The 14,804-nt window shown below is 46.9% G+C and overlaps 3 protein-coding genes across 5 annotated transcripts in view; 1 reads left to right on the forward strand and 2 right to left on the reverse strand.

Annotated features, from left to right (window-relative positions):
• LOC125310455 (EF-hand calcium-binding domain-containing protein 6-like) overlaps window positions 1-4,407 on the reverse strand; it is a 33,633-nt gene extending 29,226 nt beyond the window's left edge. For all 3 annotated transcript variants that reach the window (XM_048267904.1, XM_048267903.1, XM_048267902.1), the window contains exons 1-4: window positions 4,322-4,407; window positions 3,718-3,832; window positions 3,136-3,323; window positions 231-334 (exon numbers count right to left, since the gene is read on the reverse strand). In XM_048267904.1, the coding sequence (XP_048123861.1) occupies window positions 231-334; window positions 3,136-3,323; window positions 3,718-3,826 (401 nt within the window). In that variant the 5' untranslated portion in view covers window positions 3,827-3,832; window positions 4,322-4,407. The remainder of the gene's footprint in view (window positions 1-230; window positions 335-3,135; window positions 3,324-3,717; window positions 3,833-4,321) is intronic.
• Window positions 4,408-4,949: 542 nt separating this feature from the next.
• Window positions 4,950-10,353, reverse strand: LOC125310321 (neurotrophin receptor-interacting factor 1-like). The gene is made up of 9 exons (XM_048267621.1): window positions 10,207-10,353; window positions 9,403-9,605; window positions 9,205-9,303; window positions 8,605-8,700; window positions 8,398-8,508; window positions 8,157-8,271; window positions 6,904-7,903; window positions 6,755-6,813; window positions 4,950-6,445 (listed from the first exon to the last, which is right to left on the reverse strand). Exons 1-9 carry the CDS (start codon window positions 10,241-10,243, stop codon window positions 4,950-4,952), a joined length of 3,216 nt encoding a protein of 1,071 aa, XP_048123578.1. The 5' UTR covers window positions 10,244-10,353.
• A 264-nt stretch (window positions 10,354-10,617) lies between these two features.
• LOC125310464 (zinc finger protein ZFP2-like) lies at window positions 10,618-14,636 on the forward strand. Its single transcript, XM_048267922.1, has 7 exons — window positions 10,618-10,778; window positions 11,353-11,555; window positions 11,693-11,785; window positions 11,888-11,983; window positions 12,323-12,433; window positions 12,526-12,649; window positions 13,032-14,636. Exons 1-7 carry the CDS (start codon window positions 10,727-10,729, stop codon window positions 14,501-14,503), a joined length of 2,151 nt encoding a protein of 716 aa, XP_048123879.1. The 5' UTR covers window positions 10,618-10,726; the 3' UTR covers window positions 14,504-14,636.
• The last annotated feature ends 168 nt before the right edge of the window (window positions 14,637-14,804 follow it).

The raw sequence follows: 14,804 nt of genomic DNA on the forward strand, positions 1-14,804 counted from the left end.
ACTAGAACACCATCACCATGTGGACCACAGATGATAAGATAAGATTGTCACAACTTTTACTGTCACACCACACAACCTTACAGCATATATTGTTGGCTACTTTACCACTGTTGAGTCTATCTTAAATATTGCACACTGCGCTGTATTAACAATTCCACAGTGGGGTCCATATTGTATTGTATTGTATTGTATTGCGATGGTGTGATGTGAGGTTGACAGGACACACACACCTGGACCACGCTGCCCCTTTCTGGCTCTGCAGTGGACAGTCGCTGGGACGGCCCCTGGTGAAGTCCTGACAGTTCATACTCACTTGGCCTTCCCTCCGCATAACCTGCAAACACAGAACAGGACCCGTGCTCGGTCAAGCAATGACAATGTGTTTGAGTGTGTGTTTACGCAGACACATCTTAGCTTCTTTTTAAGAGGAGACAGTCATGACAACCCCTTATGATCATGCTAGTGATTATGATGATGATGATGATGATGGGTTCTACTGATGAAGGGTTTACAGATCATGATGAAAGCAACTGTGATGGGAAAAAAAAAACACAACAGCAAAGGCTGCCACCATTCTGCTGACAACTAGCTTAACAACCGCGATGGCAGGGGCGATAATGATGCCGGTTACTATGACGATGAGGATGATAACTCGCCGTGTGAGTGGGCCACACATATGGAGGCCTCTATCTCAAGGTGTGTGAGAGGAGGGGGGAAAACAGCAGACATATGGAGAAGCTGCGAGGTGGTGCCGCAGCTCCCTGGCACGGCTCCCTGCTCTCTCCCTGAGTCTCGCTTCAGGTTTTAATTTGGCACGCGCGCCGGGGAAAGGGCTATTGTTGATGCTCCCAGTTACCCCGGGGAAAGCAGGTGCGCCTGACCCCACAGTGAGCTGCTGTAAGTAAACCAGGTGGCCATTTGAAACAGGTGTGCACACACAAACACAGAAACACACACACACACACATAGATCACATGGACACATACACACACACATACATACACACACACACACACAGGACCACACAGACACATACACACTCTCACGTACATGCAAACACACACACACACACACACACACAGGACCACACAGACACATACACACTCTCACATACATGCAAACACACACACACACACACACACACATGTGCCTACTTTAGTGTTTCACAGTCAAATCTCTGTCTCCTTTGGAGTGGCCTACATCCTGTCATGCAGTCATCGACCATCCCCTAGAGAGCATATTAACTCTCACCGGCTCTGCTCAGCGTGTCTGCCTCGCCATTAGCCCCAAACATCCAGGGCCCTTCAGACTGTGTGTGTGTGTGTGTGTGTGTGTGTGTGTGTGTGTGTGTGTGTGTGTGTGTGTGCTTCATCAGAGTGCTAAACTGGCACTGGTACCATCCTCTTGCCCATGTAATGATCTAGCCCCGCTGACAATGCAGGACATTAACAGCAATATTAGAACCTGATGCTGCCAGAGCGAGCGATACACATCTCTACCCCCCCTCCTCCTCCTCCTCTCCGCCTCGCTTTCTGTCAGCTCCAAGACTCTCTCGCCACCATTATTTGAGTAAGTGTTCTTTTACATGTAAAATAGCCGTCTCTCTGTTAAATAATTGATAACTTAAAAAAAAGTAAAGGTGTGCATGCTAGAGAGAGAAAAAGAGAAGAGCGAGAGAGAGAGAGAGACAGAGAGAGAATTCACACCCGCTCTCTCACTGTCTACTTTGGAAGAGCAGAGAAATATGAAAAACAAAACAAAACATAAAAAAATAATAAAAAAGAAATAGCTGGTTGCATCGCCTCCCCTCCGGCGGAACGAAGCGGCGTGAATAAGCCACATCAAAACGTCACATGAATAACGGCTGCCTCTCTCCCCGCCGACAGAGTCCCTCAAAGTAAACTTCCAGCAACTTCCGAGTGTCCCTAAATGGAGGCGCAGGCGAAGCTAAAATGGTGGGATGCTACTGCTACCGTGGGAGGGGGAGAAGAAGGAAATGTGTGTGGTGAGGAGACGACAGCCAGTCAAACTGTCATCCCTAGCCAGCCAGACGGAACAAAGGGATACTGCCAGACAATTACAACCACACAGTCCGCAAGAGCAGCTGTAGGATATAGAACTCAGATACATGCAATATACTCACTCACACTTTATTAGGCAGGCTACGGACAGCATAATACTTTAGACATGGTACAAAATGACAAGTCTTTGACATCACAGGTACAATGTAATACACTCTGCTCAGAGATGGGAGCTGAGAGAGAGAGAAAGAGAGAGAGAGAGAGAGAAAGAGAGAGAGAAGTATGTGATGCAGAACTGTTGAAGGATGAATGTGCGTTGGGTGTGAAGACACTGCATTACAGTGTAGTCTCCTGTGTGACAGACAGATTGACAGACAAACAGATGGGCAGACAGAGAGACTGTCCCCACCCCCACCATCCCTTAACTCATAGGCAGACGCATACACAGAAGCACACGCACACACAACAACAACAACAACTTCCATTTATATATTCAAGACACCCAAAGCATTTCACAGTGAAAGGGTAACATCACTAACCACCACCAATGTGTAGCAATGTGTGAAATGAACACGTGTATTGCAGCAGAAACTCAAATCCGCATACCTGGAAGGTGAATGTGGCAGTGACGCACAAGTTTGCAATGAGACAAATAAAGTCTAATGCAAGAACCAGAAATTACACAATTTTAGCATCCCTTCATTGGCAAATTTCAACAACTTTGACATTGACAGGACATTACAAATACATAGTCACCGATTCAATTTGAGAATTCAATTTGACTCTGAGTGTGAGGCCAACCTCTTTTAGGAAGCTACCCTCTACTGCTCTCTAGTGTCATCCTCAGCAAATATCACCAAATAAATTTCTTTCACTGTGAATTTTCTCACACCGCTAATGTCATAAAGACATTAGCAAACCAGAACTGACACATTCATCAAAGAATAAACTGGGTAATGTGAGAGGAATATGGGCTCACAAGACAGTCACATGTCTTGCAACCAAAATAAAGCAACTCAGGTAGCCTATTGCCAAATGAAAGCCAAAAATCCTGGCTTAAATCATTTATCAGCCTTCCATTTTGAGCCCCATGTCCCTGGGGCTACTTGCTTACCTTAGCCATAAGAGTGTTGTACTGGTCTGGGGAGAGAGAGGGCATGAGAGACTGGAGCAGGTGTTTGAACTCCTCAGCGGGGATGGAGGAGCTGCTGGGCAGATCTTGGGTCTGGCCACAGGACCTCAGCTGCTCTCTCCTCTCCTGGCCCGTGGGCCTCTGACAGGTGCCCGCCTTTGGACATGGTCCTACCGTGCACAAACACAAGGGTGCGCATAGCGGTTTACTATTACAGTGAAGGCAGGCTGAGGTATTCACTGACAGGCTTAATGGAAGTAGGCCTATCAGCTAACTACAGTTAACAGTCAGGAATACAAAGATTTAAAACAGAAGAGTGCGGTCAAATTATATTAATTGGTAAATGTGAGCTGTTCTGTAATAGTGCAGTTTTTCAATAACCATCAGGTTCTGAATTTAACCCAATACACGAACCCATGTTAATGTTGTTATCAAGTTAGCAGACTAAAATGTGATATCTGAACACAACACTCCAAATTAATCGTAAAATAACAACAACAATCAACAAATTGTGTGTGACACAAACAATTAAAGTGTCTGCTGAGGGCTAATAGGCCTACTCACCTGACTTTACCTGGCCACCAGCCTGATAAGGCCGTGCAGCTGGGGTTGGGGGAGCTACGACCAGACGGGCAGGCGGCACAGGTTCCAGAGAGAACAGCACAGGGCACATGTCGGTCTGAACGGATAGCACAGTATAACAGAATAGGCCGTTTACGTGGTGTGTACTTTGTGTACTCTGCTAACACACCTTCCTCAGACAGTCCTCAACAGCTGTGGCGCGCCTATAGCATGCAGCGAAGGACGACCACATGCCTATTGCTTTAAATTCTCTTTTTTATTATTATGCAACCGAAGTTGGTTCTAGCAAAGCACGTGGATGAGTTTTCAACACAAAAAGGCAATTATTGCTTTGCAGCAAATTAACCTTTGCTTAATTAAAATAGATTTTGAAGTTGCCACAAGGTTAATAACATAAATTAACATATTTTCTCCTGCCGAGATGATCAAGACGGGCTGTTTGTTTATTAGCCTAAAATTCCGTGTTTCTTTTGGTGATAATAACACAAGAAAGGCATTTTGGACTATTTCATCAAGAAATAGCCGTGAAATTCAAATTTCCTTTCAATTATTTGCATAATAATTACCAATTACTGTGATGACTGACCTTTGGCTGATCTCTGCTCGCCTAATCATTTGCAGTGCTTTGTGTAGCTTTATAGCCTTTCCAGATGTGAAAGTGGTAGAAATACTCAGAATTTAGTTGCCATAGGTACCATTCAGAAGTCCATTCGATCATTCGGTCATGGTGGAATTAGAAGGGGGGGGTTCTACTTATGGTGTTGTCTTATTAACATTTTTAAAATTGACCCAAGGATAGTTCAGTGTGTGTATTGTATCTTGTTGATGTTAATAAAGGGTTAGTGTCTCTATATATTCACATATTTCATAATTTAATTATTTATTCATCCAACTTCACACTGCACCTGCTTCACAAGCTTTACAGAAGTAATTTTTCAGAATAATGCTTTTCATTATAATTTCTAATGCTTTTACTTTATGCAATTCAATTATTTGTTTGTTTAGGGCCACAGAAAATATAAAATAACAGTTCATTATTATGAGTTTTGAGGTACATAAGAAACCTTGTTAGAGCCCTCTCTGAATGCATCAATACCTATTCTGCAAAAATATAACAACTTTTACAGCAGCATTTTAACAAAAACATTTCACATCAGTACAGTGTGCGCAGTGCTAAATAGAAAAAAGAATATTCACATACAGTGATGGCACTGTCATATATCAACTGTATTCTGGGTTGTTGTTAAGGTTAGGACAACCCTGTGCTCTCCCACTATGCTGGCGGTCTGATGCAGTCCCTCTGGATTGTCAGGCAAGCTCACACACGTAATGGCTTTGTCCCTCGCATGTGTCAGTGTGTGTTTGTTCAATTTGGTGACGCTGGTGAACACTCTGGAGCAGATGGTGCAGGCGTGCGGCCGCTCTCCGGTGTGGCTCCGTTTGTGGCGCGCCAGCTCAGACGAGCTGCGGAACTTCATGGGGCACTCGGTGCGAGGCGTCGCGGGCGCTTCGCCCGTGTGCTGCGCTTCGTCTGGCGCCACCTCGACGCCCGTCAGGAAGGTCTTGTCGCCGAATCTTGAAACGCGAAGGGCCTCTCGCCCGTGTGCATGAGGTGGTGTCGGGTCAGCGCGAACGGCTTGTGAGCGCTTGCGCGAGTACCAAGCATCGAATACGACCGCCATCGCCGCTGTCGCCAACATGTGCTCATGGGCGCCAGCAGACTTCAGCCGCTTGCTGCACAGCGTACACGGGAACGGCCGCTCGTCCGTGTGGGACTTGTAGTGCTTGGAGAGCTCGCCGAGCGACAGGAAGCGCTTGCCGCACTGAGAGCAGAGGAAAGGACGCTCCCCCGTGTGCATGCGCTGGTGGCGCTCCAGGATGGACAGCAGTGTGAAGCGCTTGGGGCAGTGCTCGCACTTGTGCGGCCTCTCGCCGGTGTGGACCGCCTGGTGCTTCTTGAGCGCCGAGTTGAGGCCGAAGCAGCGGCCGCACTGGGCACACTGGTGCGGCCGCTCGCCCGTGTGCGTGAGCTGGTGCCGCTTGACGTCGGCCCGCCGCGTGTACGTCTTGTCACACTGCGGGCACTTGAACTGCCGCTTGCCCACGTGGCTCTGCCGGTGCTTGGAGCGCTCCAGGAGCGTGTCGAAGCCCTCGCCGCACTGCGGACACTTGTACTGGAGCTTGTCGCCGTGCGTCTTGCGGTGCTCGACGAGCGGCGGCGCCGACGCGAAGCTCTCGCCGCAGATGGAGCACGTGTGCGGCATGGGCCCCTCGTGGCTCTTCTTGTGGTGGGCCGCCAGCGAGCGCAGGTTGGGGAAGTCGGTGGCGCACGCCTGGCAGCGGAAGATGCACTCGCCGTGCGTCTTGCGCTGGTGCTTGGTGAGGTCCCAGGCGTGCTGGAAGGTCTTCTCGCAGTGGGAGCAGCGGAAGGGCCGCTCGCCCGTGTGGATCAGCTGGTGTCGGCGCACGTCCGACGAGCGGGTGAAGGTCTTGCCGCAGGTGTCGCACGTGTAGCGGTAGCGAGGGCTTTTGACCACTGGGTCCTTCGAGGATACGACTGAGGAGGAGGTGGAGGAGGATGAGGACCTTCGCGTTCGGTAAGGGCCGGCAAAGGGCTTGGGAACATCTGCGCCATTCTGTTTGGACTCCGTGGCCTTGCTCAGCTGGTCCGGATGAGAATTCTGATTGTTGTCCTGTAGCTGCCCCTCCCCTTTGTAGAAAAAGATACAAAAGTTTCATTAAGCATTAACAACAGTGAAACCCCAGAAAGGGCAGATAACCTTTACATCATCATATTTATGATATAAATAGATCCTCAGGACAGAGAAAAACTACTCTCAGCAGTCAGTGTTAACATAAGCACAATTACTATAAATAGGAATACAACATCTGGATCATTTTACAGTCTGTGGTCACATGTATGTCCAGTACACCTGTAGGCAATACGAGATATGTAATCTGAGTATTCCAGTCTGTGAGCTTAGACATTATGAATATATCACATGACCATGTTCCACACCTCTCCTGTCTTCTCTTCTGTCAGACTCTGAAGGCGCATTCAAGACTTCTTTGCCGCTCCTAAAAGAATATAAATGAGCATCAGATACAGATGAAAAGACCAATACAGACATGTTTTCCAAACACAGGCCCTCCACTCCCAACTCTTACTCTTCCTCAGAGGACTGAGGGGCGACCACTGCAATGCCATCCTCTTCCTTCTTTAAAACGGGCGGTCTACCCCTTCGTCTCGGAGTGCTGACCGCAGTCTTCTTCTGCTCGCTCTTCCTCGGCCTCCCAGGGCCGCGACGTGGAGTGACCGCTTGAGGAACTTCGGGGACCTCAGGAGTTGAGACGTCTGCCGAGAGTTCCTCGACCACACCAGACTCCTTCAGTGATGGGAGGGTTTCACTTTCGGGTGAATGTTTCACTGTAGGTGCTGTTTTGCCATCTTGCTGACTGCATTTGATAAGGGGGATGTTGCCTTCGTTGTTCTCCTCCCCATCCTTGCTTGAGGTTGCCACATTCTCCACAGCAAGATCACTAGTTCCTTCACTGCAAGGTGCATTGTCTTTGATATCGATATCCATCACGCTACAAGTGCCTATGCTCTGTGTAGGAACGGACCCTTCAAGGACCACTGCACCTGGAATGGATTCCCACTGTACGGACACATTCTGCAGCGAGTCCACTACTTTGCTACCATCCACCGATTGTGAATGCGCTGCATCGTTTGAAACAGTCACAACGTTATCCTTGACTTGGCTATTCACTGACTCAGCTAAATGCGATGACTCTTCCAGCACAGTCACCATCTCCTCGCTCACATGGTCCGGCTCCACAAGCACAGTCGTCGCCTCCACTGGACCATCGCTCTGCATCTTCACCTCGATCTCCTCGTTGACCAGCGGAACGACATTGGCCGGGTCCTCTTCCATGGTCACAGCGTCGCCCTCCTCGGTCGTCCTGAGCTCCACCTCAGAGTACTCGGTGACGATGATGGTCTCGGTCACGACATCCGTCAGAGAGCCGGTGCTCAGGATGCCCACGCAGGTCGAGTCTGAAGCGATGTGATAGGTCACAGGCTCTGTGGCCACCACAACCTTGATGGAAGGGGGAGGGGTGGCCAGAGAACTCAGGATGCTGTCCCCCTTGGACGAAGTGGACGGAGCTGAGAAACCAGAAAAAAAAGGGGGAAAGTGAATTATAAGTCATTAAAGCCATGCTAGTGTAACGGAGGCGAACTGAGCTAGCATGCTAGCCGTGTAAATCCTCACACCCCTAACCTTAAGTGGTTAGAGCGTTCGACACCCATGTCGGTGTGTGTTGAGGTGGCGGGTTCGAGGGCCGTGAGCGGCGGACGAATTACAACCTCTGTTACACTAAGACATGTGAAGGTGCAGTGGTGTGCATCATCAACTAACCAGGGTTCAAATGTTTGCGACTTGGACAGTGCTGCAGCAGGAACTTCAAGTCCTTTGTCCCAAGCTGCACACATTTCTCAAAAAAAGCAGGAACAGCAGTGAGCCAGGACACGACCTGTAAAGGAAAAATATGTTTTCATTCCATCCACAATACATTCAGTAGATCTAGATCCACTTATGTTTCAATTATGAAGCAACAACAATTATGAAACAACAATGAATATATTACAATGCCATGTACCTGTTCCATGTCTGGTAAAGACATCAATTGCTCAAGTCTTGAAAGTAATTCCCGCATCAGTTCCTTAACTGCAGTGTCATATCTGGGTCCATATTCCACTGGATATACCTCCTAATATGGAGATCACTTTAAAATTCTTAAAAATACATTCTATATCCAACTTTTTCTGCAAACATTAATTAATAACTCAAATTGAAATAATCTAACCTGGAAGAAATATGCTTTCTCAACAGGATCTTTCAATAAGGCATAAATGAGGTTCTCAAAATTTGCCATAGATGCCTCGATGTCTGAATCTTTCACCTAAGACAAAAGCGGAATTTCAGATCATACATATATAGTTATTATTAGAACAGTGTTTCCCATACATTGATTAATTTGTGGCGGCCCACCACAATATCAAAATTGCCCACCATACAATGTTGTACTATTGAAATGGGATGAAATCCTTTAGAATAGAATACTGTTAGAATACTGTTGGGTTGTCGAGGTTAGCACACTATAACGTTACAGCTACTAAACAATATTTTAGAGAACCACAGGAAAGGTGTTATATTCCTTGTGCTATAGGCGGGGGATTTCCTACAGTGGCCAATCAGCCACCAAGCCTATTTCACATTACACGGCATGCCAAGTTCAACAACAATGCACAATTGTGGCTGTCGCAAATGTACTGCATGTTGTACCTGGGGTCTGTAAAGGCCCATTAACAGGCCAATCAACATCCAAGCCTACACAACATGCTGCGAGATACAATACACAATATCATGTGCTTATTCACAGGGAATAGACATTCGCTCCACATACCAATGACAGTTCAGCAGGGAGGCAGCATATTTTCATTCGGTCCAAGTAGTGCTGGACTGTTGGTCCATCTACTGGGCTACGACATAACTCTAAAAGAAGCTAAAACACAAGCATACAAATACATGCAAACATAAAATGACCGACAACATCAAACAGCACATAAACATAGACACACTGAGGAGAATAATACTTGCTCACCCTGGCACGCAGTCCCAGAAGAAGTTGGATCTTTTCTCTGTGACCAAGCAGCTCTGGAGCCAACTCTGTTACCACAGTAACAAATTCATCAAGCTTGTCATAGTGCATGATTTTTTTCTGCTGCACCACTTGCCACATGAACGCAGTCATCAGCCTCAATGGTGGAACCAGGAGCCGTAGAGAGGACAGAGGGAGGGAGACAGCTTTGAAGAGAAAAACAGAAAGATAAAGAAAAACTGTGCTGTTTTCATTACAGTACACAACAAAGTTTAAAATAGCTTAATCATGACCCTGTCATTGCAGACACATTCATAGACATAATTGATAGGGCTACTACACGCGTTGAGGATCTGTCGCGCAGAATCCCAATACTTAACTAATTCAGCTCTCCTTATTTCACACAAAATCGGGTGTAATTTCAGTGCTGCAAGTGTAGTAATACAATGAAAAAGGAGCTGCCTTCATCTTTAACTGTACAACAAGCAACACCCATAGACAGGCAACACCCCAACAACAATGCTAGCAATCTGCGCAGCATTGATCCGCTTCAAGTATGGGAAGTTTGCGTTACCTGCACATGTTTATGTTTTGAACTGACAGTTTGTCCTACAAGCATTGTGTCGGACTTGTGACATGCACTTTTAATAACCATTGAGAATGCACAAGAAATAAATAACTTGGAATTGTTGTTGAAAACACTATTCAATGCAGCGTTAGCTAGCAGCTTGATAGCAGTCTCATGAGTTACGGCTGAGAATCAGGCTCACTAGACAAGCATTACAGTGAAAAGGAAGAATCAAACACCTGAATCATCATTCTCAGATGAGAGTTGCTGGTCCATAATTGCGGGTCGGCAATAGCAAGGGGCTAAAAACAAAACAAAATCCTTGGAATAAACGCATCAACTCAACCTAACTAGCTCAAGTACGCTTGGTTACTGCTACTGCCAAGGATTGTTGCCCTTCAAGGTGAATCCTGGGAGTAGTAGTTCAGAAAACGTAACGCTATCAGTCAAAGTATTGTTATCGGACATCTGGAATGTTCTGAAATTATGTAAAACATATTTATTTTAAAAGATATTTGAGATGAATTTATGTCGACCGGCGACAACCTTGTTATTTAACTCTTACAAGGAATTCTGAAACATTAAAGACTACAAGTCCCTCTAATGTATTGAAAACTACGTCATGACATCATTCGAAACGTCCCCAGAAATCACGAAATGGTCAGAATGCGCAGGAAATCAATTTCAAGATAGCAAAAACTGTAAAGGACTCTCCTTCCAATCTGTGCAAAAAAACTACAGAAGACACTGTCATTGCACATGAATGCTCATATTTCCACTGTAATGGAAACATGCATCGAAGATTCGGCAGGTAGGTGTAATTAGAAACTGCATGCACACAGCACAGCACAGCTAGCGTGTCGTAGGTTGGTTGGTTATCATCATTGGTTATCATTAGCATTATGCAACATTATACATGGAAGGTGGGAGACACATTATTCAACGCAAAGTAATGTAAGGTCATCTTAAGGTGTTGCATCTTCTTGCTGACTGGACATGATTGATTACACGTGAGATCGTCCTCCCAATGTTTTGGTAGAAGACCTGGTAATAAACAACTTTACAACAACAGGCTGCAAGTTAGTTAGCTTGCAAAACACATTTTGAACAACGTTGAGCCCACAACGTTACACACCTGATGACCTGAAGTTGTCAGAGTGGGTAATTAAATGAGATGTTATTCTAGGGTTGTTTTGGAGCAGCACACGATACAATTCACTCTTGATTTTATTAGTTAAAATATATGAGGATTGTGAAGAGTCTGAAGACATCTGTCAAGCTCACTGAACTCCAAAGCTGTTACTCTTAACTGTTCTCTAATATCTTATCTCACAGGGACTGAGATAATATGAGGAGGATTGAGACCTGTGTGTTTCTATTTACAGATATATTTCTCCCTCTGTCTTCACTGCGTCTCCTGATCCCACCACTGCGGCTAGTCTCAGCTGCCATGTGGCAGGTGGCACAAAGGAGAGACATCATGGATTATGGAAAACTGGAGGAATTTGTCAGTTTGGTGACAGAGACAGTCCCTGATCTTCTCACCTGCAAACAGAGGGCCCAATTGCTACTTAATCTACGGACCAGGGTGAGTTGAATGAACTACAGTGTTATTTAGGCTGTACTAGTTAGAGTTTAGCGTATAAGACATTTTACAATTTTCATGGTCACCGACTAACATTAGGCCTATGTACCTTTTTTTCTTCTTGTCCACTATACTCTCAGTTGATCCTTGAAATGTGCCGTTGTGATACCGCTGCCAATTCAGAGTCAATCCAGCCTCTGTTAGATCGCATTAGACCTCCGGGACATACAGGGGTGAGTTTGTTTTTAATGACGTGTTTTTACAGGATAGCTCTTACATGACATATAAATACTTGTGCAAAGGTTTGTGCTGATGTTTGGAGTGCAACTTTGTAGAGTGGAGACGCTCAGGTGGATGCAGAAGAGACCATCTTCCTGGAGCTGGTACATACCTTGCTGAAAGACCCTGCTGAGAAGGATCACTTCTTTCAGGTAGTTAACCCACCCTTTTCCTATTTTGTTTCAAATATAAAATCGAATGAACCTAATAATACATGGAAGAGCCTATTTCTAGAGCCTAAAACAAAAACATTTTTTTTTAATCTTTTGGGCATTATTGTCTGATTGTATGTGAGTATGTAAGTAATGATAAATGTAAAGCATACTCACTACAAGGTGGATCTTTAAATATAGCCCATTAATACCTTTGGATACACCTAGTGTGTTATCCACTTGAGCTAAGCTACTGTAAAGAGCTTTTGGTCAGAATGTGAGTGTGTTCACTATGTATGTTTGATCAGACAATTTATTTGACTGTTACCTGTTGTGCAGGAGGTGTTTCCAGTGGAATACGGCAATAAATACGACACAGACTTGCAGCTTCTGGTGTGGGAGTTCCTCTCCAGATTAGAAAAACTGCTACCGGTGCCTGATCTTGGACAGGTAATAGATTTCACAGGAGTTTTCGTAAGTTATGTCCCTGTGCAAGGTCTGCAAGGTATTGATTTGTGTGCGTTTCTGTTGTGCTGTTTCAGACAGTGTCTTGGCTTAGCTCAGCCCCCTCTGTGTTGGACGAATGTGTGGAGTCTCTCGCTCAGCCAGAGGACTTGAGAACTCTCCTCCAGCATCACCAAAGCCTTGAGAATGTTGGGGCACAAGGTAAACCTAACACATTGAGTTTGCAAGTAAGTTTTTATATTCCCCAGAGCTTCAGACTACAGGACTAGTACTACAGACATGCCTAGTTCATGTTGTGCTAGTGCTGGTATCAGCCAAAGAGTTGGCGATGCACTGTATTACGCTACCTGGAATAACATGGTGAATAACATTGAAGGCCACCTTGGGAATGTAAGGAAATATTTTTAAATCTGACTTTAGAGCATGCTTTAGAGTTAATATTATATGCAAATATGTGCAATGCTTAATGAGTTTCTGCTAATTAAAACCTATGTAAGTAAAATCAAGAGTTGTCTGTAATTATGCGGATCATCCTTCTCAGTTACTCACTACTCATTTCCTCTTTTTCTTCACATCTCTTAAGGTCACACTGTGGAGATGTCTTCTCAGGTCTTTGCCTGCTCGCAGTGCCCCTTCTTTCACATGCAGGAGTCCTACCTACTTCAGCACATTGAGAAAAGTCACCCCGAGGAGTATACCAAGCTGCAGAAAGCTGCTGAGGAAACCTCATCAAGGAAGACCTTCCAACGGGTCGAGTTCCCCCAGCCGTTTCCCATCCACGCTGTAACAGAAGTGGCTCCCTCGGGAGTACACCCGTGCCCCCAGTGCGGCAAAAGCTTCACGCGCTCGTCGGATGTGACGCGCCACCAGCGCATTCATACCGGCGAGCGGCCCTACATCTGCAAGGAGTGCAGCAAGGGCTTCAAGAACTCCTGGGACTTGACGCGGCATCAGCGCATTCACACCGGAGAGCGGCCATACGTGTGCCCGCAGTGCACCAAGGGCTTCACGCAGTTCGGCCTGCTCAAGCTGCACTACGAGCGGACGCCGTGTGGCATGAGCTCTGGCGAACTGCTGGAACCCCAAGAGCTGGATACGGCGGGGCAAATCGGCGACGCCAGGGGCAAGTACAAATGCCAGAAGTGCGGCGCGAGTTTCGACACGATCCTGGAGAGGCTGCAGCACCGGCAGACGCACGTGGTCAAGCGACAGTACAAGTGCGCGCAGTGCGAGAAGTCCTACGGCCGACCGTCGGACCTGCGGAGGCACCAGATGAAGCACACGGGCGAGAGGCCGTTCCCGTGCGAGGAGTGCGCCAAGTGCTTCACCCACTGGTGGCTGCTGAAGAAGCACCAGCAGATCCACAGCCGCGAGCGGCCGTACGCCTGTCCAGTGTGCGGCAAGGCCTTCTCCCAGCCGCAGATTCTCAGCCGCCACCAGCTCACGCACAACGGCACTCGGCCCTTCCCGTGCTCGTATTGCGACAAGAGCTTCACGCAGCTGGCGGGGCTGACGCGGCACCTGCGCGTCCACTCGGGCGAGAGGCCATTCCCATGCGGCGCGTGCGGCAAGAGCTTCCTGACACATGGCGAGCTGTCGCGCCACCGGCGCAGCCACACGGACGAGAGGCCCTACCCGTGCCCGCAGTGCCCCAAGAGCTTCAAGACCAAGCGGGCACAGGCCGAGCACCTAAACACCCACACAGGGGAGAGGCCCTTCTCCTGCGCCCACTGTGGGAAGGTGTTCGCCAAATCCACATCGCTGGTGCGTCACAACCTCATGCACACAGGAGAGAGGCCGCACCCGTGCCTTGAGTGTGGGAAGACCTTCCTCACGTCTGGGGAGCTGCTCCTGCACCGGCGCATACACACGGGAGAGCGCCCTTACCCCTGCACGCTGTGCGAGCGCAAGTTCCGCTGCTCCTCAGACCTCACCATGCACCTGCGGACTCACACGGGCGAGCGGCCGTACAGCTGTGGGGAGTGCAAGAAGTGCTTCTCCACCTCCACACGTCTCAAAAGACACATGTTCACACACGTTGGAAAGAGTCTGTAAAAGTACAAGATTCTGACATTTCATAAAATAAAATTGAGACATGTCCTGTCCATTCTCCCCTGACTAATAAAGAAATGTTATTTAAGGGTGTTCCTTGTAATTCACCTGCTGATTCATACTTGAATTCATTTCAAATAAAAAAAAATATAAAAAAGGCAGTTATTTTTTTATAAGAGAATTGGGAAGTTTGTGCAAATTAAGTTTAATGAACAAATTGTATTGCTAATTATAGTAATCTGATAATAGTAATAGTCTAATAATCTAATTCTAATATTGCAAACATCAACACTCAATTCAATTC

Source organism: Alosa alosa, chromosome 17 (genome assembly GCF_017589495.1).
Source record: "Alosa alosa isolate M-15738 ecotype Scorff River chromosome 17, AALO_Geno_1.1, whole genome shotgun sequence".
NCBI lineage: Eukaryota > Metazoa > Chordata > Actinopteri > Clupeiformes > Clupeidae > Alosa > Alosa alosa.

Excerpts from the sequence above, each read along its gene's own strand:
- LOC125310321 (XM_048267621.1), bottom strand. The coding sequence starts at position 10,243 with ATGGACCAGCAACTCTCATCTGAGAATGATGATTCAG. Across the intron at positions 7,904-8,156 it reads TCGCAAACATTTGAACCCTG|CTCCGTCCACTTCGTCCAAG; the intron begins GTTAGTTGATGA and ends CTGGTTTCTCAG. Across the intron at positions 6,814-6,903 it reads CCTCAGTCCTCTGAGGAAGA|GAGCGGCAAAGAAGTCTTGA; the intron begins GTAAGAGTTGGG and ends ATATTCTTTTAG.
- LOC125310464 (XM_048267922.1), top strand. The coding sequence starts at position 10,727 with ATGAATGCTCATATTTCCACTGTAATGGAAACATGCATCGAAGATTCG. Across the intron at positions 11,786-11,887 it reads GACCTCCGGGACATACAGGG|AGTGGAGACGCTCAGGTGGA; the intron begins GTGAGTTTGTTT and ends GCAACTTTGTAG. Across the intron at positions 12,650-13,031 it reads TGAGAATGTTGGGGCACAAG|GTCACACTGTGGAGATGTCT; the intron begins GTAAACCTAACA and ends ACATCTCTTAAG.